Source organism: Rhinatrema bivittatum, chromosome 11, assembly GCF_901001135.1.
Source record: "Rhinatrema bivittatum chromosome 11, aRhiBiv1.1, whole genome shotgun sequence".
Taxonomy (NCBI): domain Eukaryota; kingdom Metazoa; phylum Chordata; class Amphibia; order Gymnophiona; family Rhinatrematidae; genus Rhinatrema; species Rhinatrema bivittatum.
In genome coordinates, this window is record NC_042625.1 from 94,690,614 (window position 1) to 94,711,819 (window position 21,206).

General features: G+C 46.6%; 2 protein-coding genes across 2 annotated transcripts; both read left to right on the forward strand.

Moving 5' to 3' along the window:
- Positions 1-776: 776 nt before the first annotated feature.
- MRPS15 (mitochondrial ribosomal protein S15) lies at positions 777-14,590 on the forward strand. The gene is made up of 8 exons (XM_029571075.1): positions 777-985; positions 2,425-2,484; positions 3,509-3,584; positions 4,213-4,261; positions 4,453-4,537; positions 12,883-12,941; positions 13,493-13,684; positions 14,379-14,590. The coding sequence occupies exons 1-8, from the start codon at positions 793-795 to the stop codon at positions 14,481-14,483; spliced, it is 819 nt and encodes a 272-aa protein (XP_029426935.1). The 5' UTR covers positions 777-792; the 3' UTR covers positions 14,484-14,590.
- Positions 14,591-16,669: 2,079 nt separating this feature from the next.
- LOC115072993 (cornifelin homolog) lies at positions 16,670-21,206 on the forward strand. Its single transcript, XM_029571076.1, has 4 exons — positions 16,670-16,817; positions 17,001-17,137; positions 20,239-20,353; positions 20,982-21,206. The coding sequence occupies exons 1-3, from the start codon at positions 16,706-16,708 to the stop codon at positions 20,338-20,340; spliced, it is 351 nt and encodes a 116-aa protein (XP_029426936.1). The 5' UTR covers positions 16,670-16,705; the 3' UTR covers positions 20,341-20,353; positions 20,982-21,206.

Consider the following 21,206-nt stretch of genomic DNA (forward strand, 5'->3'; position numbering starts at 1 on the left):
CCTCTCTCTATGCAGCATTCTTCTGGCTTTAGCTATCACCTTGTCACATTGCTTCACTACTTTCAGATCGTATCACCCCAAAGTCCCTCTCCCAGTCTGTGCACATTAGTCCTTCTCTGCCCACCACATACAGCTGTTTTAGATTTTTTCAGTCAACACATAATTAAGTTGTGAAAGTTATTGCCAGAAGATGTCAAGACTGTAGTACAGCTGGGTTTCAAAAATATTTGGCTAAGTTTGTGGGGGCCACGTCAATTATTAGCCTGGTAGATGAGGGGATCACCATCTACTGGGAGCAAGCAACGGAATGGATCTCTGTATTAAAAATGACAAGTATTTCCCAGTGATGTAAATTGGTCATGGTTGGAAGACAGGATGCTGGGCTCCTTGTCCTTGGACCATTGTTCTGACCCATCATAACATTTCTTACAGTTCTTACTTAAGTGGACATTTTGGGTACCACCCAAACTGGAACACTACACCTACACACACTTTAAATCTTTTTCGCGGGCTTCTACAAGTCACTGAACTCGCAGAACCTGAGGGTTTGTTCCTTTTTTTTTTTTGCAACTGGGAAGAGAAGGCGATGGTAGGAAACCGTAAGAAACCAAGCCATAGGCTTCCTTTGCCACCCGGAACACGGAAGTGCCTCGCCGCTTTTCTTCCCCAGTGACGTCGGCGCTCAGATGGCGACAGCGGTGGGGTGAGCACCTCCCTATTGGTCCTGCTTCGTGACGTAGTTGCTAAGATGGCAGCGGCCGTGGTGCCAGCGCCTTCCCATTGGTCTCCTAGATGACATCAGTACTAAAATGGCGGCGCCCTAGGTGCGAATGCCTCCGTTCCCGTGTTTCGGTGTCGGTGGGCTCAGACGAGCTCCGCGATTCTGGGGACACGATGCTGCCAGTGTTGCTCCGTAGAGCGATGGGCGTTGTCCTTAGCCGGCGAGGCCCGGGAGCGGTGCCCCATTTACAGCAGCAGCAGGCAGGTGAGGCCCCTAGGGATTCAGGCCGGATATAACCGTCATCCCCCCTCCTCTGGCAGGGGACGCCTCTTGGTATTTATTTATTGAATAAATCTGTATTCAGCTCTGCAGTTCTGTAGCGCTGATAGCGAATGTGCATGGTCGGATATAACCGTCATCCCCCCTCCTCTGGCAGGGGACGCCTCTTGGTATTTATTTATTGAATAAATCTGTATTCTGCTCTGCAGTTCAGTAGCGCTGATAGCGAAGCTTCCACAGTGTATGTGCATGATCGGAAGTTTAATAAACCTTCACTGAGCTCCTGGAATTAGGTGTGTCCCGTCCCCCCCCCGATCCTCAAAAGCTATTCTTCTTAAAAGTGTTTTCTGTAATTATTAATTCTGAGAAACACTGCAGGGCTCTTTAACCATACAGATGATGAAGGAGAACTGTGGGCCCTGTTGAAATTCCACCGAAACTGGGCATTGCAGTTTCTTGTGTGCAGCTACTGTACGGCATTCTGTACCCCGAGACCCAATGACGGAGTGATAATATCCCTGCTTTGTTCTGCATTGACTGACATTCGGGCCGATTCAGTAGGGTGTGCTCAGCCGAGCGCACCTTTAGCCTGTTTGGCCGTGTGTCTTCGACGCGCTATTTTTACCCCATATACACAGGCTGCGTTTTCAAAGTGTTAGCTTTACCCCATATTCAGTAAGGGGTAATAGCGTGGCGAAAACACGCATCCAAACCCCCCACCCACCCTAATAGCGCCCGCAACATGCAAATGCATGTTGATAGGCCTATTAGTTATTCCCGTGTGATACAAAAAGTAAAATGCACAGTGAAACCGCACATTTTACTTTCAGAAATTAACGCCTGCCCAAAGGCAGAAGTTAATTTCGGCCGGCACAGGGAAAGTGTACAGAAAGCAGAAAAAACTGCTTTTCTGTACACCCTCCGACTTAATATCATAGCGATATTAAGTTGGAGGCCCCAAAAATAAAAAAAAATTAAAAATCGGCCCGCAGGTTGGAAGATGGACGCTCAGTTTTGCTGGCATCCGTTTTCCAAACCTGTGGCTGTCGGCAGATTCAACAACCGATGCTGGTAAAATTAAGCGTCGGCTGTCAAACCCGCTGACAGCCGCCGGGCCCTCATTTGCATACCTTTGCTTCCTGAATCGCATGCTCGGGAGAGTGACCTGGGCGTGCGTCGGGAGAGCGGGCGCTCTCCTGTGCGGTTTACTGTATCGGCCCAATTATTAGTATAGAAGTGGTGCCATTTGTATTATCTTCATCATTGAAATGACTGGGCAGGCAGACAAAAGTAATTTTAAAAGAGAAAAAAATTGTGCGAGTTCTTAAAGATCATTTGTTTACCAGACAACAGATCTGTGCCTTGCACATGGAGGAAAGATTTCTTGCTTCATAGCTGAGGTTTGGGTTTTTTCTTCCTTTAAGGAAACGGCCTCCTTTTACAGGCAGCCAGAAATTATGCTCGGGGTGCAAAAAAGAGACAAGGTAAGGAAAGATTTTGAATTATTTTTGCTGAAAAGATCATTGATATTTATTTGATAATGAGTTGCTTTGATTGGTGAGTGCAAATATATAATTGTTTTTATTTAAATCTGAGAAAAACATATTGAAAAAAGTAATATAGAGTGATTAAAAGGAGATAGTTCATTGGTTGTAATGTTTAGATTTTTATTTATAGTCATTTAAAAGCAGGTCACATTCAGGTACTGTAGGTATTTCCCTGTTGTCAGAGGGCTTAAAATCCTAAGGCAGTTTTCCCTATTCTGTTTCTGTGTGTGCATGTATATATGTGTATATACATATATGTGGGTGGGGAAGGGGCATAAGATTAGTAAATCGGACCCTAAATTTGTACTTGAGGCAAAGGAAGGTGAACTGATTTGTCTAAGGTCACAAGGTGCATCAGGGGGATTTGAACTCTGGCTTCTCCTGATTGCATCCTGCTGCTCTAACCATTCAGCTATTCTTCCACTCCCCTGTATACTTAAAGTTATGATGTTTGCAGTTATCAAGAGACAGGTACAGAACCCCAAGGCAAAAAATGTAAAATAAAATAAATATAGTTTTAAGGGTTTTAGAACAATTCCAGGGAATATTTTTGGACTCCCATTTAATGGCAGTTAACGCCTTATACCACACTGCTTTTCTGAAGCTATGTTATAAGGCCATCTTCAACCACATTTTACATACATAGTAACAGTAGTGATGGCAGTAAAGGACCATATGGTCCATCCAGTCTGCCCAACAAGCTTCTTATGGTAATATCTGCTGCACCATGCAGGATACCCCCATGTTTCTCTTTTACTGTATAATGAACCTTCTTGAAAATTCAGACAGTGCTTGATGCACATTGCTTATTGACTTGGCCATTGAAGCTGTCCTGTGCTTTTTCCCTTATGGCTGCATATCAGTACCCCAGACTGTCATTTTTAATCTTAAATTGAGATTCTACTGCTGTGTGCTGTTTTTGAGCTTCATTAACAGCTGTTGTACCCATGTTGCATTTTAGAGGTTATCAGCCAGCTAGATGACTTGCCTCCCACCATGCTGAAGAAAGATTATGCTAGTGTCCAATTGGTAGAAAAGTAAGTGGAAATCATGGTGTATTTAATCACTTGGGACTCTGATGGGGTGAAAAAAAGAAGTAATACAAAGTAAATGGCTCTCTCTCCTCCACTAGTCCAGCGATGGGAGCTTCTATTTTCGCTCAGTGGTAGGTAGTTGGGTTTGGAAAGGTACTTTCTGGTAATCTAAACTGTAGTGAGTCACAGTGCTGCAGTAGATTCAGAAAAACTTTCCAATCCTGTGCACAGACACACATGACACAAGAAATACCTTTTTGAACAGGAAAGTTATTTGTAAGATTAATACTTTTAAATATGCTTAATAAAGAGATTTAGCTTTTATAGAATAGGAGCAGGATTGGTGTACACAATTTTGTTTTCAGAGCAGTCAGTGTTAAATTAGCATCAGAAGATGCAGCCATGGACAGTATATTTCAAATCCCCCAGAAACAAACTGGTCAAAATAATCTACAAGCAGAAAATGAGAATTTCTGGTTGTTAATGTTTTATATCAATATAGATCTTGCTACCCAAAGAAAGCTCCCACATGCTTAACAGGTTTATTGGGGTTCACTTAAAGTGAGGTTTAGAACAGCAGGATTTCCTGTACTTAAGAATTTCTTCTATGGTGTTTGCCCAATTTCTCTAGGGTGGATGATGTAGTTCGGCGCTTGTTATCTCTGGAAATGGCAAGTCAGGTGAGTTATATCCGCTGTATCACCCCGGCTGTTTTTCTTGCCCATACTCCGGCTGCTCCTTTTGGGATATTTTCCCTCTTGGCAGCCTGGAAGATATTTTAATATTACAGTGGTGTGTGTTCTCTCTGGTTTTCAAGAGCACTTGGAAAGGAAACACATTTGTGGAGCATTCTCTTTGTGCTTGTTTGCAGAAGGAGAAGATGAAAATAAAAACTCAGCAGCTGGTGGAGAAAGTGAAAAGAAATGCAAATGACAATGGTTCTGCCGAAGCACAGAGTAAGTAAGAAAGCCTCCGGCGAGGAGCCAGTGTTCCAGTCCCTAGCGCAGGCCACAAGCAAAATGAGGTCTGTTTGAATGGATACAGTAATCCTACACTCCCAGAAATGACTTGGTGCATTACAACAAGCAGAATACCCGATTTTACTCTGGGAGACAAAAATTCAGTGCACTATAACTTAAATGGTTCTACGACAGGGGATTGGCTGAAACAAACGGCAGCATCCAACAGATTAAAGCTGCAGTCCTCGGCAGCTAGCAGTGTGGATTGTACAGCCCCTTTCCTCGTGGTGGCTGTGTCTGGGGCCATCCTCTGTGACTTTTCTTAGTTTCTCCTTTGCAGTGGCTCAAAAATGAGACAATTTCACGATGGGCCAATCATAAATCTTATTTACCCCCAAAATCCAGAAAACTGCTGCTTTGTAATCAGTGTTCCCTCCAAGGAGTGACTAGGGATATGCAAATTTTTTTTTTTCTTGTGAGCAACATTTTTTTTTTTTTTAAACAAACCATTTTTGAGCTCCAGTATTAGCATTGCTTTTCTATATATAGCACAAAGACAAAGCAACTTGTAATTATTTTCACTCCAGTTGATTTGTGGTGATAGCATAGAAGTTACAAATACATAAGCCTGCCTCAGGCCTCCTAGCCACGACTCCCTTTTTGACCTTAAGCAAGTCACTTAACCTCTGTGAGCAAACATAGTAATTTTCAAAAGAAGTTACGTACGTAAAAGTAGTATATATCATAGCAATTTTCAAAAGGCCATTTATCTGTGTAGTGAGTCCTTTTCAAAAGGATTTACATGCTTAAAACTGAGTTTTACATGTGTAAATGGGCTTTTGAAAATTGCTACAATATATGCCAATGCAGATGACACAAAATTATGCAGAGTAGTTAAATCTCAAGCAGATTGCGATAAATGGCAGATGAAGTTTAATGTGGACAAGTGCAAGGTGATGAATATAGGGAAAAATAACCTTGCGGTAGTTACATGATGTTAGGTTCCATATTAGAAGTTACCCTCCAGGAAAGAGATCTGGGCGTCATGGTTATTACATTGAAATCGTTGGCCTTGTGTGCTGTGGCAGTCAAAAAAAGAAACAATGTTAGGAATTATTAAGAAGGGAATGGTGAATAAAACAATGGATGACATAATCCCTCTGTATCACTCCACAGTGACACCGCATCTTGAATACTGTGTACAATTCTGGTCGCCACATCTCAAAAAGATATAGTTGCACTGGAGAAAGTGCAGAGAAGGGCTACCAAAATGATAAAGGGGATGGAACAGCTCCCCTATGAGGAAAGGCTGAAGAGGTTAGGGCTGTTCAGCTTGGAGAAGAGACAGCTGAGGGGGGATATGATAGAGGTCTACAAAATCATGAAAGGACTTGAACAGAGAAATGTAAATTGGTTATTTACTCTCTCAGAAAATTGAAGGACTAAGGGGCACTCCATGAAGTTAGCAAGTAGCTCATTTAAAACAAATCTGAGAGAATTCTTTTTCATTCAAAGATAACTAAGCTCTGGAATTCATTACCAGAGGTTGTGGTTACGGCAGTTAGTGTAACTGGGTTTAAAAAAAGGTTTGGATAAGTTCCTAGAGAAGCCCATAAACTGCTATTAATCAATAAGGAATTGTAGCTTGGGATCTATTTAATGTTTGGGTATTTGCCAGGTGCTTGTGACTTGGATTGGCCCCTGTTGGACACAGAATGCTGGGCTTGATGGACCCTTGGTCTGACCCAATATGGCAATTTCTTATGTAATTCTAAAGGCGTTCTATTAAAAGGAGAAAGCAAACTGAGAACGAAGGGTTGTCTGAATAATTGAACACAGCACATGCTCCTCCTTGCAGCTGATTAATGAGTCTGCTAGAAATGCTGCAGTCCCCCCCCCCCTTTTTTTTTTTTTTTTGTTTCCAGTGACTTTTAATTCTGCAACAGCACAAAAGGCAAAAGATGAGGTTAGTGGGACATCGCTGTCAACTTTCAAAAGGCAGGAGCTGTCCATTGGAACAAAACCAACCCTAGTTTCAGCCAGCACTCAGACCGAAAGCTGTCTTGCATGGTTCAGCAAAGATTGTTTCATAGTTTTGTGTTTTTGTTTGTGGCTGAGTTTCTGAAATCCATTCCTCGTGGTAGATTATGTAGCAAGTTAATAGGAGTAAAATTGCCAGGTGCCATCGATCCATGAATTGTGTTAGGAATTTATCAGCAGAAAGTGAGAGAGATCTGCAGTAAAACAGTGACATCTGTGTGGGGTGAGCTCTTCTTTTCCTAGCGTGTAGCAGATGGATTCAGGACCAATGCGTATCGTGTGCTCCTGATAGCAGTTGGAGTCAGATTTCAATCCGACGTCAGCACCAGTACATATACCCCTGCGAGACTCCGTGCTCTTCAGTATTTTCCGTCTCTATAGCAGTTCGGGACTCTGTACACGCTTGCACAGCGTTAGAGTATTCTAACCAAAGAAGAAAAAAGATTCCAAACAAAGAAGAAATCTTACCACTCCAGACGAGCCCCGCTCTCCTGCGGTGATACCTAAAGGTCCCTCCCCCAGTTGAGATTCCTGAGGTGATTTCTGAGATCCCTCAGCAATAGGCCTCGGTCTGGTAGCCGGTTCCCGGCATGGACTTAGCCCCCGGCAATGGGAGCGGCTGAGAGGCAGCAGGTGCAATACAGAGCGGTGGTGAAGGTACTTTTCCCTCTCCCCCCGCAGTCGGAGACTGCCCGGAACGAGACCGGGAAACACCGAGACAAGGTAAGGTAGAAAACTTTTTTCTAAGTCTCCGGTCTCCGAGGCTCGGGTGTGCCCAAGAAGTGCGTGTAGGCCGGGTGGTGCAGCCGGCGTCTGTACCACCGGGTTGATCAGCCCAGTCCGGGCTAGACCCCGATCGGATTCGAGGGCCCTCCCACGTGGAGACCCTCCGGGGTGGTTGCCATCTTGCCAGTGTAATCGCCTTTGCCATTTCGCCGCTCTGTCCGCCTAACTGAACCGTGCGCACAGGGAAGAGCCGGGCGCACAAATTACTTGTAAGCGCAGCGGCACGCGCATAGGTGCCGTATGCACAGCTACGTGTGCAACTGTGCCGGGCGCACAAGCTAAGGCCGTGCGCACAGCGGTGTGCGCATCCCGGCCTACACGCACCTCTTGGGCACACCCGGAGCGCATAACTAAGCCTCCCGACATGCACATTAAACGCACAGACTGGGGTTTTAACGACCTACGCGCACAAAACCATGGTGCCACCTGCCAAGAAAACCAAGGCACAAGCCCTCTGCCCAGCCTGCCACATAAGAGTTGTACAGCAAGAGGAGCCCACGGCGCTGTGCCTTCAGTGCGAGGAGGCCCTGGGAGAATCTGGCCAAGGCCCTCCCCAGCCAGTACAGGAATCCGGATCCACCGATAGTACCCCGGCCCTCTCTATCCCCAGCACGACCCTCCCCCTAACAGGGTCCCTGGGGAACGCAGCGGCCTTTAATCTAGACCCAGGATCCTTCTCCTGGGTAAAATTCTTTAAGGGTCTACACACCTTTGTCCACATGCAACCACCACCGATGGCACAGACACATTCGCCACCAGAGGACCCTTGCCTTCCAGGGCCCTCCAGGCCTTCCAGTGACGTACTCCCCCCGGCCAAAAGCCTCACCATAGGGGAAACAGACACCTCGGACGAGGATCAAGACCCCCTGGAGGAAGGGGAAATATCTCCAGGAATGGAACCTTACCAAACCATGAGGCGTTTCTTCTCCAAAGACGAGCTTTCAGATCTCGTGGCGCTCAGCTTGAATGAGCTCACCATTCCAGCCACAAGTGCCTCAGAGGAACCAAAAATGAACCCTCTCCTAGAAGGGCTCCGACAGGCCTCCCGCCATTTCCCCTTGCTGCAAGCTGTACAACAGCTGATCAACTTGGAATGGGATGCCCTGGAGGACAGTTTCAAAGGGGGCGGGCCCTGGAAGCCCTATATCCACTGGAACCCTCAGCCAAAGAGCTACTAGTGTACCCCAAAGTGGACGCCATTGTCTGTGCGGTCACTAAGCGCACTACCATCCCAGTTGAGGGAGGAGCGGCACTCAAGGATGCCCAGGACAGACGTCTGGAATCCATCTTTAAACAGTCATTCGATGTATCAGCTATGTCACTACAGATTGCTGCCTGCTGTGCCGTGGTAACACGTGCCTGCTTATCCATGACCAGGAACACTGCCACGCCTGGCGAAGCAATAGAACCAGCAGTATTCTTCCTCACGGATGCGACCTCTGACCTGATACGCACCTCAGCCAGGGGCATCTCATCCGTAGTGGCAGCCAGAAGGCAACTCTGGCTCAGAGTTGGTCAGCCGACGCGACCTCCAAGACGAAACTCATGAGACTGCCCTTTAAAGGAGCCCTCCTGTTCGGAAGCGAACTGGAGAAGTTAGCCGACAAATGGGGCGAATCCCCAGCACCTCAGCTACCGGAGGACAAGAACAAAAGAAGCCAACGCCCCTCTTCCTGATTACCTAGGGGCAGAAGATCACATCGAATATTCAGACCCTACAAGAGTACATATCAAGCCCCTCGCCCCGCAGGCAGGGGCCAGTCCTTTCGGAACAAACACAACAAGAGGGTTGCTGGCCCTGGCACAGGTCCCAGCCGCATCCCACAATGAGAATCAGCCGACCCATCCACAGGAAGAAGCCATAGGGGGCAGGCTTGCTCTATTCTACCAAAGATGGGTCGAGATAACATGGACAAGTGGGTCCTAACCATCATTCGAGAGGGATACTATCTGGACTTCTACAACATCCCTCCAGACAAGTTCGTGAAATCTCCTTGCCACACACCCTCCAAGAGGGCGGCAGTGGAAACCACACTGGCCAAATTACTCACCCTAAAGGCCATAACACCGGTGCCCATGCAACAACAAAATAATGGGCACTATTCCATCTATTTTATCATCCCCAAGAAAGAGGGAAAGTTCCGACCCATCCTGGACCTCAAGTCTGTCAATCGCTACCTGAGGGTACCACACTTCCGCATGGAAACCCTGCGCTCAGTCATAAGGGCGATACAGCCGGGAGAATTCTTTACATGCTTGGACCTGTCAGAAGCCTACTTGCACATCCCAGTCCATCACGAGCATCAACATTTTCTACACTTCTCGATCCTGGGCCACCACTACCAGTTCCGGGTGCTACCCTTCGGGCTAGCCACAGCCCCCCGGACGTTCACCAAAATCATGGTGGTAGTGGCGGTGACACTGAGGAAAGAAGGAATCCTTGTACATCCATATCTGGACGATTTGGCTGATCAGGGCAAAATCTCCAGAGGAAAGCCATCAGGCGACCACCAGAGTCAAGACTCTACTGGAGAGCCTCGGGTGCATCGTCAACACAAACAAGAGCTGTCTGCAGCCCTCCCAATCTCTAGAATACATGGGAGTCCGGTTCGACACCAAACAAGACAAGGTCGTTCTTCCTCCTACAAGGAGAAGAAAACTGATGAACCAATTGCAAAACCTGCTAGGAGGTCTCTGCCCCAAAGTATGGGATTACCTCCACGTCCTCTGCCTCATGACATCAACCCTGGAAGTGGTCCCACGGGCAAGAACCCACATGAGACCACTACAGAGCTCCCTACTGTAACGATGGAACCCGATGTCCTAGGATTACTCCGTTCGCCTCCAGCTCCCAGAGGAAGTGCGGAACCAGCTCCAATGGTGGCTACAAGAAGACCATCTAAGCAAGGGAGTAAGGCTAACTCCACCGACCTGGGTCTTGCTCACCACGGATGCGAGCCTATGAGGGTGGGGAGCCCACTGCCAGGAACTGTCGGCCCAGGGGCAATGGGACAAGGAAGAGTCGAGGTTGAACATCAACCAACTGGAAGCTAGGGCGGTCAGACTAGCCTGCCTACGGTTCCGTCACAGACTTCAGGGCAAATCTGTCAGTCATGTCGGGAAAACGCCACAACAGTTGCCTACATCAACCGCCAGGGAGGAACCAGAAGCCAACAGGTGTCCCTGGAAATAGACCCCCTAATGGTATGGGCAGAAGCAAACCTACAAGGGATCTCAGCCTCCCACATCGTGAGAAAAAACAACCTCGCTGCAGACTACCTCAGCAGAGAGAGTCTAGACCCAGGGGAATGATTGCTGTCGTCCACAGCCTTCCAGTTGATAGTAAGCCGCTGGGTTCTCCTGGCAACCCGGTCCAACGCCCGAGTCCCCAATTTCTTCAGTCGCAGATGAGAACCACAATCCCAAGGGATCGATGCCCTCGTCCAGACCTGGCCACAGGAAGACCTGCTTTTATGCCTTTCCCCCGTGGCCACCACTGGGCGGGATCATCCGCAAGATAGAACACCACAGGGGGATTGTACTTTTGGTGGTCACGGACTGGCCAAGAAGACCGTGGTACGCGGATATGCGAAGACTCTTGACGGGGAGCCCTCTCCTGCTACCCCCACACAGGGATCTGCTCCAGCAAGGCCCGATCCTCCATGAAGACCCAACTCTATTCTCTCTTACGGTCTGGCCATTTAGAGGACACGCCTGAAGAAGAGCGGATACTCCAGAGTGGTGATTGACATCTTGCTCCGAGCACACAAGTTCTCCACATCACTAACCAACATACGAATATGGAGAATATTCGAAGCCTGGTGCAAAGACCACGACATCCTTCTGCGGACAGCCAAAATTCCCACGATCCTGGAATTCCTGCAGGACGGCTTACAGAAGGGGTTGTCCCGCAACTCCATCAAGGTTCAGGTGGCCGCACTGGCATGCTTCAGAACCAAAGTGAAAGGCATTAGCCTAACATCTCATCCGGACGTCTCCCGCTTCCTGAGAGGGGTCAAGCAGATCCGACCACCCCTAAAGTGGCCGGTACCCCTATGGAACCTTAGCCTAGTACTAGACTTCCTAGCGGGAGCCACCTTCCGACCTATCCGCGGTCTGCTCTATGACTACTAACTTTGAAGACTGCATTCCTAGTGGCAATATGTTCGGCTCGTCGCATCTCCGAACTTCAAGTACTATCCTGTCGAGAACCATTCCTCAGGTTCACACCGGGATCCATACAGCTACGCACTGTCCCCTCCTTCCTTCCAAAGGTGGTTTCTCGCTGCCATCTCCAGACGAGCACAAGGGCTCAGAAGAATCTTGCCGTCTTCGCCAATTTAACGTCGGCAAACTCCTATTCCGATACCTGGAAAGGTCAGAATCCGTACGAAAGACAGACCACCTATTCGTCCTTCACAGTGGGAAGAAACAAGGGGAAGCGGCCTCGCAGGCAACCATAACATGCTGGATCAAAGAAGTTATCAAGGCGGCCTACGTAGAAGCAGGCAGGCCTCCACCTCTACAAGTCAAGGCCCATTCCATGAGGGCCCAGGCAGTGTCCTGGGCAGAAACCAAGATGCTGTCACCTGCTGAGATCTGCAGGGCGGCGACACGGTCCTCCATCCACACCTTCTCCAGGTTTTACCGCCTGGATGTTCAAGCTCGGGAGGACACAGCATTTGCAAGGGCAGTACTAAGTGGGTCACGCGCAGCCTCCCGCCTGGTTCGGGAGTAGCTTTTGTACATCCCATTGGTCCTGAATCCATCTGCTACACGCTAGGAAATGGAGAAATTACTTACCTGATAATTTTGTTTTACTTAGTGTAGACAGATGGATTCAGTATCCCGCCCACGGCTGCCGCTATACATGAAAACCTCGGTTGACAATTCCCAAGAGCAAGACAAACACGGGTAAGCCACGCTTCCCTTCAGCTAGGACACCCATATCTACCGGGTGTCTGCATTTCTTGGTTGAGGGCACTGGCGGTCTCCAGCTATAGTCCACGTCAACCAGCTCAAGTTGATCACTATTCTCAAGTTATTCAAGTTAAACAAAGTTAACCAACTTAATCAAATTATCCAGATATACATATATCCACAATTGCTTTGCAAGGAGAGCAGAGCTTCCTGCAGGGGGTATATGTACTGGTGCTGACATCAGATTGAAATCTGACTCAGTCTCCAACTGCTATCAGGAGTACACTATACCCACTGATCCTGAATCCATCTGCCTACACTAAGGAAAACAAAATTATCAGGTAAGTAATTTCTCCATTTTTTTAAAATTTATTTTAATATGACAAGTTTGCTTACTAATTTACTAAAAACAATATTTCCACGGTTATTTGTCACCTCTGTGCTTTCTTATGAAGAGGAGAGGAAATCAGAGAATAGTAATCACATTTAGTCTTTCAGATTATTTTTTTAATAGTTTGCTATAACAAATTGTGCTTAAAACTAATTGGCGATGTGTATTCGGTGATAACGGGTCTAAACTGATCTTTTTTTTGTAGTTGCTGGTCTGACTGCCAAAATTCGCAATTTTCAGGAACACGTTCAGAAACACCCCAAGGTGAGTTCTTGCACGCACTTCCGGAGCCACCCAGGCCAGCCTGCTTCCACGTCTCGGGCTCTTGAGAAACACAGATGTTTAACTTTCAGTCCAAAAGGAAGTGGCAGGCAAAGGGAGAGAAATCGGCAAGTATCCAAATACTGAGGGGTCTTGGTGGGAATTTTTGGGACAGCAAAAGTTGTGATAAATGTTTAAAACACCACCAAAAAAAAAATCATGGTGAATATTATAACTAGATTTCCTTCTTAATATAGGAACATAAAGCAACAAACAGCTAAACTGTACATTGTTTTCTTTCATGGGGCTTTTCCTCTAACGGGAATGGATACATTTTTAAAATGGTTTTATTTAGAGGACAAGCTCTGATACTTTATCTGCCAGGAAGCAGCAGAGAATGCAGAAGGCTTAAACTGCAGAGTTTAGTGATAAGTGGGTTAGATTTTGTGATAGTGGTGGGGAGAGAAGAGGAATAATGTGCATGGGTATCCAGTCCCTAACAGCCCCCAGCCTTAGCAGTAAATGACTGACGGATGGGTTTACGCCCATTGCAGGACAAAGCCAACAAACGGTACATGCTGATGGCCATAGATCGGCGGAAGAAAATGCTGAAGTATCTGCGCCGCACCCGCTATGAGGCTTTCGAGAATGTGTGCAAGCAGCTGGACATCGAGTACGTGCTGCCTCTGCAGTACTGCAGGAGACCCACGCGCCGCTGGCTTGCCAAGAAGGAGCTTTGTATCAAGGTAGGAGCAGGGGTGGGGCCTGCCCAGGCCGATACGCATGGAGCTGGTCAGCGGCTCTTCAGGAGGCCCAAATCTGCTGCTCCTGCTGCTGAGCTGGCACATCCTCACCACCACAATCTGATTGCTAAAGCCTTTCAGGACGTTATAAACCACAAAAACGAATGAAATAAGAGTGCAACTTAATTGCAAACAGCAGTCAAACAAAAGTTTAAGAACAGGGTTGGCATTGGCATCTAAAGCAAATTAATCTCATTTGTGTTTTGGGAGCTCCTCGTTCCCTGTGGATGTAAGGGAAGGGCTTGGGACACTCTGAACGCAGCATGACCTCCGGGCTTGGGACACTCTGAACGCAGCATGACCTCCGGGCTGAACGCAGCATGCCCCAGTGCCCCAGTGCCCCCAGGGCTGGGGGCACTGGGGCAAGGATGGTCCTGAGTGGGGGGGGGTGACCATTGTAAACACTTCAGAAGTGGGCTTGGTTAAAGTAGAAGCAAGAACCAGGCATGCAGAAATGATAGGAAATGTCCTGCTGCTGTTTTAATTCATAAAGCAGAGGGATTAGTTCTCCCTTTATCCTGTAAATTAATCTCCACTCCTGTGCATCGGACGGGCAGTGCTGCCCAACAGCAGTTTGAGGAATTTTGGAGAAGGGAAAGAAATGCAAGAATAACAGAGATCTGTTTCTTCTTTTTAGGTTTTTAATGAAGTAAAGAAAAAGAGAGAGGCTGAGAGAAGTAAGCAGAGGCAAGCAGCGGCCGCCAAGGAGAAACCACCAGTCGGCGAAGGAGTTCTGCCATGAAACTGCGTAGCAGAACTTCCAGTGTTTGCTTGAAATTGCTCAAGAAAAACAATTCCTTCAATAATAAATTATTCGTATTTTTTAATAAAACGATGGATTCCATATTCCTGCTGCTTTCATTATTTTTTTTTTACTTATTTACTTACTGGTGCTAAGGAGGGGGAAGAGGCATCTCCACTACCCCCAATCAGCAGGGGCTCTCTGAGCTAATCGGCATTTTGACATTTGGGCTTCTAGTTCATGTGAAATAGGGCCACAGATCTCGGAGGGCTAGGAGCTGCGAGACAGAAAACCTGGACGCACTCGCATGGTAGAGAGTTAGGGAGCACCTGCAATGGGAAGTTAAACCAGGGTCCTATCAGTTAATGAAGAGTGAATGGTAGTGCCAGCTTCCCCTCTCCGCCCAGAAGACCAGTGCAAGCTTTAGCCGCTGCCTCACCCCAGAGCAGGTACGGGACAGGCGCCACCACTGCAAGCTTGCCCAGTCCTTCTCAGGGGGGTGCCTTTTCTTTTCTCTTCCCTTCAGGGCTGTTGACAAGTTCCATGCAATTTAAAAATAAAAACTTCCCTGTGACAGCTACTGTCCAAAAAAAGTTTTGTTGAGTTTTTTTTGCCTGGTGACTTGAGAGGGCTTTGTTACACCTATTTATTGTAAGCAGACTCTGAGGAGCCATGACACCAATTAGAGAAGTTTGAAAATCTTATCCAAAATTGGGTTGGTTTTTTTTTTTGGCATGACCCAGGCATTCAGTCCCTTCTGAGATAGGAAACTGTCATTTCCTGCCACCTTAAATACATTGCTCCCGCTAGACTCCTGCTGAAAAGAAGTCAGCCGTGTGACAGTAAGTGACAAATGGATATCATTTACAGTTTAATTTGTTATAGAAACTTAATTGCAATATATTTATATATATATATAATCTCCGGTCTGTGCAAAGTGCAGTATGAGGCACAGCACCGTGCAGGATAGTATGTGGTATATAGTATGTATACTGTTATGTAGGTAATTTAGGTGCAGTGTTTGGGAGAAATGAGCATGTACTGTATAGATTTGAGATTGTGCATCGAGCTAGTTGGAGTTCCAGTCTGTTCTGTGCCTGTTTGCCACATAGCTATATGAAAAGATGCATTCAGCAGGTGCTATAAGCTAAATGCTCACATTTAAATTGTCAATAAGTGACAGCATCATTTACTGGACCTAATTCCTAAGGCTGTTCTCCCATTTTGTGGCTATGTGGGGGGAAGGGAGAAAAGCTTAGTTTATCAGGTTCATTATGTGGGTGTCTTACAAAAGAATCTTTCTAGTGCCACAGAGAAAGTTGCTTCAGAAAGACCCTGTTGCATGGGCTAATCTGGATGAATGGTGGGATAACCTACAGTCAGTCTGGTAGCTGGAATTTTATCTCACTTTTTGAGGTCAATGATAATAGCTGTTTGCTAAGTCTGGCAGTTGAGTTACATTTGCTGTAGATGATTGAGGATCTGGATCTACCCTGCCAGCCTTTGGCAGTCTTGTGGGAGCTTTAAGGAGCTGCGGTTAACGTTTGCTGAACAGCCCAAATGCCTCTCATGTACTGAAAACCAATGAACACGCTTCTGAAGTTCCATCAAGCCAGATGCTCCCGGGCAGAGAACAGACGTCCAAGAGGAGAGTACCTGTGGCAAAGCGCTGCCTTTTGTTCTGAGGTCTAATAAGATATGCTATTCAGGAATTTGAGGAATAGAATAATTAGCAGCCAGGGGGCATATGGAACCAGTGAAAAGAAGCAGGCCAGGAGAGCAAGGGTGGTGGATTAGAGGTAGGGAGCCCATCTTTTTTAAAATTTTATTATTTATTGGCATTTGATATTCTTTTTAACATGAATGGCCTTCAAAGCAGATTACAATAAATTTAAAGTGGGTTACAGTTGTGTTAATTGTGCTCCATCAAGATTATCATGACGAATGCATGGAGGTGGTCAGATTCTTTGCAGCTCCTGTGGTTCATCCCATCCCCTCTGCACACGCATTTGAGATTAGGGGGTGATGGATGTCTTCAGATCACATGCAATGCAGTGTGGGTGGGATGTTAAGTAAGGAACTGCCACTGGCATTTGCATAATGACCTTCACGTTCAAATGACATTTCTGTAGTCAAGTTAGGAATGGGAGATTTTCCTGGTACAGTGAGACTCTTGTCTGTTTCAGGAGAAGCGCTAAGCCCGTGGCTATCTCGCATTAGCCATGTCCACGCCTGTGGTCACCCAGCAGCCTGGCACAGTGCCCAGCGCTGTGGTATCACCAACAGGGGAGTGGAACAGCAAGCTCTGTGACTGTTGTAAAGACTGTCCCGTATGTAAGTACTTTGCACGCTAATCACTCGCTTTTATGGTTACCTAGAGTCTGATGGGTACAGCTTACGGGACTTCGGGCCTGGGTCTATTTGAGCACTGGTGCTGAAGGGGCCCCATCTTTTCACCTGCACAGTGGTTTCTGCTGTACTATTACTCTCTACCATGCTTGTGTTTCCCTTTCTCAGGCCTCTTGGGGCTCTGCTGCCCAACGATTCTGGGATGTTACGTGGCACACAAATATGGAGAGCCCTTCCTCCTGGGCATAACCCCTGGAGGCATGACTGCGCTACGGACCCACATGCGCCTGTCCTATGGAATCAGGGTAATGCCATTACTTGCTCAGACGTTGCCAGCTGTCCCCATTGCTGTAGACCAGGTTGATCCGGTCTTGGTATGCGGGGACTTCTACCCACTCACCCAGGAAGAGAGTAGGGTAAAGCCTGGCCCGCATCTCCCCTGTCAGCAGAAATGGAGCCTATCAGCAACCCCGTTTGGCCACGGTGTACCTCTGCTTTCATTCAAGGTCCAGATCGGCTGAGAGTGGATAGTTCAGTCTTTTCCAGCATAGAAAAGCCAAGGTGCTCAAACCAAGTAGCCTAAAACCTGGGAGCAGCAGCTTCATTTTCTGCTCCATGTGTATCCAGAGCGATGGGGCCGTACCCGGGACCCTACGGGGCCTCTTATTTCTCTGCTGCTCTGCCCTCATCCTACCCCCTCCCCTTTCTTTTTACTCCAGAATCAGTCATTTTTGTTGCCCAGACCCACATGTCTCCTGTTTTTAAAGCTCTTGGCAGGATGGAAGGGTTGCCCTGCTGTTCTCTGCTGCTTTGGGAATGCACTTTTACATAAATGCGGCACAGGCTAATGAGCAGCTCTCATTTAGCAAAGGTAAACCTCCCTCTTCATTAACTGATAGGACCCTGGTTTAACTTCCCATTGCAGGTGCTCCCTAACTCTCTACCATTCGAGTGCGTCCAGGTTTTCCGGCTCTCAGCTCCTAGCCCTCCGAGATCTGTGGCCCTGTTTCACATGAACTAGAAGCCCAAATGTCAAAATGCCGATTAGCTCAGAGAACCCCTGCTGATTGTGGGTAGTGGAGATGCCTCTCCCCCCTCCCCATCCTTAGCACCTACAGTTTCTGTTTTGCAACATTCAACTGATCCTTGTGGCCTTTATCATTTTCAACTGCTCGAGTTTGTAACCCCATGACAGGAAAACGTTATACAATTGCAAAATGTTTCCTTACTGAGGGACACAGACAAAGCTGAACAACCAGCCTCTGTCAGGGGAGTCCTGCTGTGTCAAAATGCAGGCTTACCCGATAAAGACCATGTGGTCCCCTCGTGCTACGCATTCGTGCTTCCTTACTGCACTATCACGGATCTTACCCACCCTGTGGTGTTCTCCCTCCCTCCGCCTCCAAGGTCCCTTTGCATTTATCTCATGCATGATTGAATTCTCCACTGTTGTGGCTTCTGTTACCTCTGCTGGAAGTCTGTTCCAGACGTGCAGGACCTGCTGGAGGGGTTGCACTATATGGTAAAGAGAGCAGTGCGTCAAACAGGATAAAAGTTCTGCAGGAAACAAAATGCACTGTTGAATGTTTATGGATAGAAATTCCAGGTGGAAAAGGGAATAAAATAGTGGGGGGTGTATTACCATCCACCTGGCCAGAATGAACTAACAGACAATGAAAAGCTAAAAGAAATTAGGGAAGCTAACAAAATCAGCAGCACAGTAATAATGGGAGATTTCAGTTACCCCAGTACTGACTGAGTGAATGTTACCTCAGGGCACTCTAGAGAGGCAAAGTTCCTAGCTGGAATAAATGACTGCTTCATGGAGCAGCTGGTACAAGAACCAAGAGGGGAAACTATTTTAGACCTAGTCCATAGTGGAACACAGGATTTGGTGCAAGAGGTAACAGTCTCGGAACCACTTGGCAATAGTGATCACAAGATCAAATTTGACTTACCTGGAAGAAAAACCCAAATTATAGCTACAAAATGAAAGGTTCCACATTAGGAGTCACCACTCTGGAAAAAATCGTAGGTGTCATTGTTGAAAATATGTTGAAATCTTATGCTCAGCGTGCAGCAGCAGCCAAGAAAGCAAATAGAAGGCTCGGGATTATTAGAAAAGGAATGGAGAATAAAACGGAGAATATCATAATGCCTCTGTATCGCTCCATGGTGCATCCTCACCTTGTGTTCATATATCATACACAAACAGAATGCTGGGGATTATTAGGAAAGGAATGGAGAATAAAACGGAGAATATCATAATGCCTCTGTATCGCTCCATGGTGTGACCTCATCTTGAGTATTGTGTGCAGTTCTCATCCCCACATCTCAAGAAAGATACAGCAGAATTAGAAAAGGTACAGAGAAGGGCGACCAAGATGATAAAGGGGATGGAACGATTCCCTTATGAGGAAAGGCTGAAGAGGTTAGGACTCTTCAGCTTGGAGAAGAGACGGCTGAGGGGGAGATATGATACAGGCCTATAAAATGAGTGGAATGGAACAAGTAAACATTATTTAGTTGTTTACTCTTTTGAAAAGTTCAAAGACCAGGGGTGACACAGTGAAGTTACTATGTAATACATTTAAAACTAATAAGAGAAATTAATTCTTTGCTCATTGCATAATTAAGCTCTGGAATTTGCTGCCAGAGGATGTGATGAAAGCTATTAGTGTAGCTGCATTTAAAAAAGGTTTGGACAAGTTCCGGGAGGAAAAGTCCATAAACCATTAAGGTAGATTTGCAGAAATCCTCTGCTTATTCTTGGGATAAGCAGCTTGGTATCTCTCTACCCCTTGGGATCCTGCCAGGTACTTGTGACCTGGCTTGGCCACTGCTGGAAACAGGACATTGGGCTTGATGGACCATTGCTCTGACCCAGTATGGCATGTCCTTATGATGTTCTTATTGAGCTTTCCTTCCTTCAGCTTCAGTGGATGCCCCTTTGTCCTTGAATTTCTCCTTGTATGGAAAATGCTTTCTTCTGAAGCCTGCTAGATCTTTGGATGTTTGTATCTTCTCTCCCATTTCACATGCTTTTCCTAAAAAAATGTGTCTTTAGTTCTTTCAATCTCTGTGTTGGGCTCATAGTGCAGGTCTTGCACATTTCGGTGACCCTCCTTATCTATGTCTATTTTTGGATCTGGGCTTCAGCATGGGAGCTCTGACTGGTACTTGATCCTGGTGTAGTGGAACAGCTTGCTTCGGTACTAGTTTTCCTAGTAGTCGGGATGTTCAATGGCGCATCAGCTGCACAGAAACGTCCGACTGGCCCCTTAACCCATACTTGGATATGATTGCATGGTGCACAAGCTAAATCCAGGCCTGGATCGCCTTTACAGCAAAAAATCCTCCCATGCGATATCTGTGCTGATTATCAGTCTCTTCTGCCTTTCTCTAGGGAACGATCTGTAACGATGCCTTAACCATCTGCTGCTGTGGCTGGTGCGAGATGTGCAGGATGGCACGAGAAATCCGCCTCCGCTCTGGAGCCTACCATTAGCTGTGGCTACGAGGTACCCTTTATGTGAAAGGGCATCAGCTTTGGACAAAGCATTTCATTCCTGTAATCCAGTCTAAGCGTTTCAGCTAGCTGCATTAGTTGCCAAACAGTCAGTAATACATTTCTCTCCCACCTCCACCTCCTTTTCACTGGTTTACTGAGGAAACAGAAGTATTTCAAGGTTTTGAAAGCTGCTCTTGCTGTAAGTGATTAAAGGCCCACGACGCGGGTGCCAATAGGAACCCCCCAGCTAGGTGTCATGCTGATCCGTATTACCCATGAACAGTTAAAGTGGCATTGGGAAAAGAGGATTTCTTTAAAAATGTGGTGTGGCCCTACGAAAGGTGCCCACTTTTGTTTCAAATAAAAAGTATAATCATGTAAATAGGAGAGAGATAGGATCTGCACAGCCAAGAAGCAGGTGACGCTAGCTCCTACTGCTGCCTTACACCCATTGTACTGGAGAAGCAAAATTACATTTCATTTATTAAAACTTAATATCCCGCTTGCTAAAACATGTTACCCAAGCAGCAAATTTCTAATGAAAATGGGGCAGTGCTAACAGCTTTGCTTCAGGATTTGCTAGCAGTGCTTTCAGTCTGCGTTTTCCTGCATCTCACTGTTAACTCCGATTGTTTCAGGTTCATTGCTGCCTGTTGTCTAAAAAGCTGCTTTCCAAGTCATCCTCAACTGGCAACTCCCACGACTTCGCATTATTTTGATGAACACAGAAAATTAAGATGAAGAATAAAGGATGTGCAGAATTTTCAACCACAAGGAAGTTTAAAATGTGTCAGACAGCCCACACCACCTCTTTTCTTTAAAAATAAATATATAAGTTTGTAAAGCAGTAACTTAGAATAAAA

Excerpts from the sequence above, each read along its gene's own strand:
- MRPS15 (XM_029571075.1), top strand. The coding sequence starts at position 793 with ATGACATCAGTACTAAAATGGCGGCGCCCTAGGTGCGAATGCCTCCGT. Across the intron at positions 986-2,424 it reads TTTACAGCAGCAGCAGGCAG|GAAACGGCCTCCTTTTACAG; the intron begins GTGAGGCCCCTA and ends TCTTCCTTTAAG. Across the intron at positions 4,538-12,882 it reads TGGTTCTGCCGAAGCACAGA|TTGCTGGTCTGACTGCCAAA; the intron begins GTAAGTAAGAAA and ends TTTTTTTTGTAG.
- LOC115072993 (XM_029571076.1), top strand. The coding sequence starts at position 16,706 with ATGTCCACGCCTGTGGTCACCCAGCAGCCTGGCACAGTGCCCAGCGCT. Across the intron at positions 16,818-17,000 it reads TTGTAAAGACTGTCCCGTAT|GCCTCTTGGGGCTCTGCTGC; the intron begins GTAAGTACTTTG and ends TCCCTTTCTCAG. Across the intron at positions 17,138-20,238 it reads GCCTGTCCTATGGAATCAGG|GGAACGATCTGTAACGATGC; the intron begins GTAATGCCATTA and ends GCCTTTCTCTAG.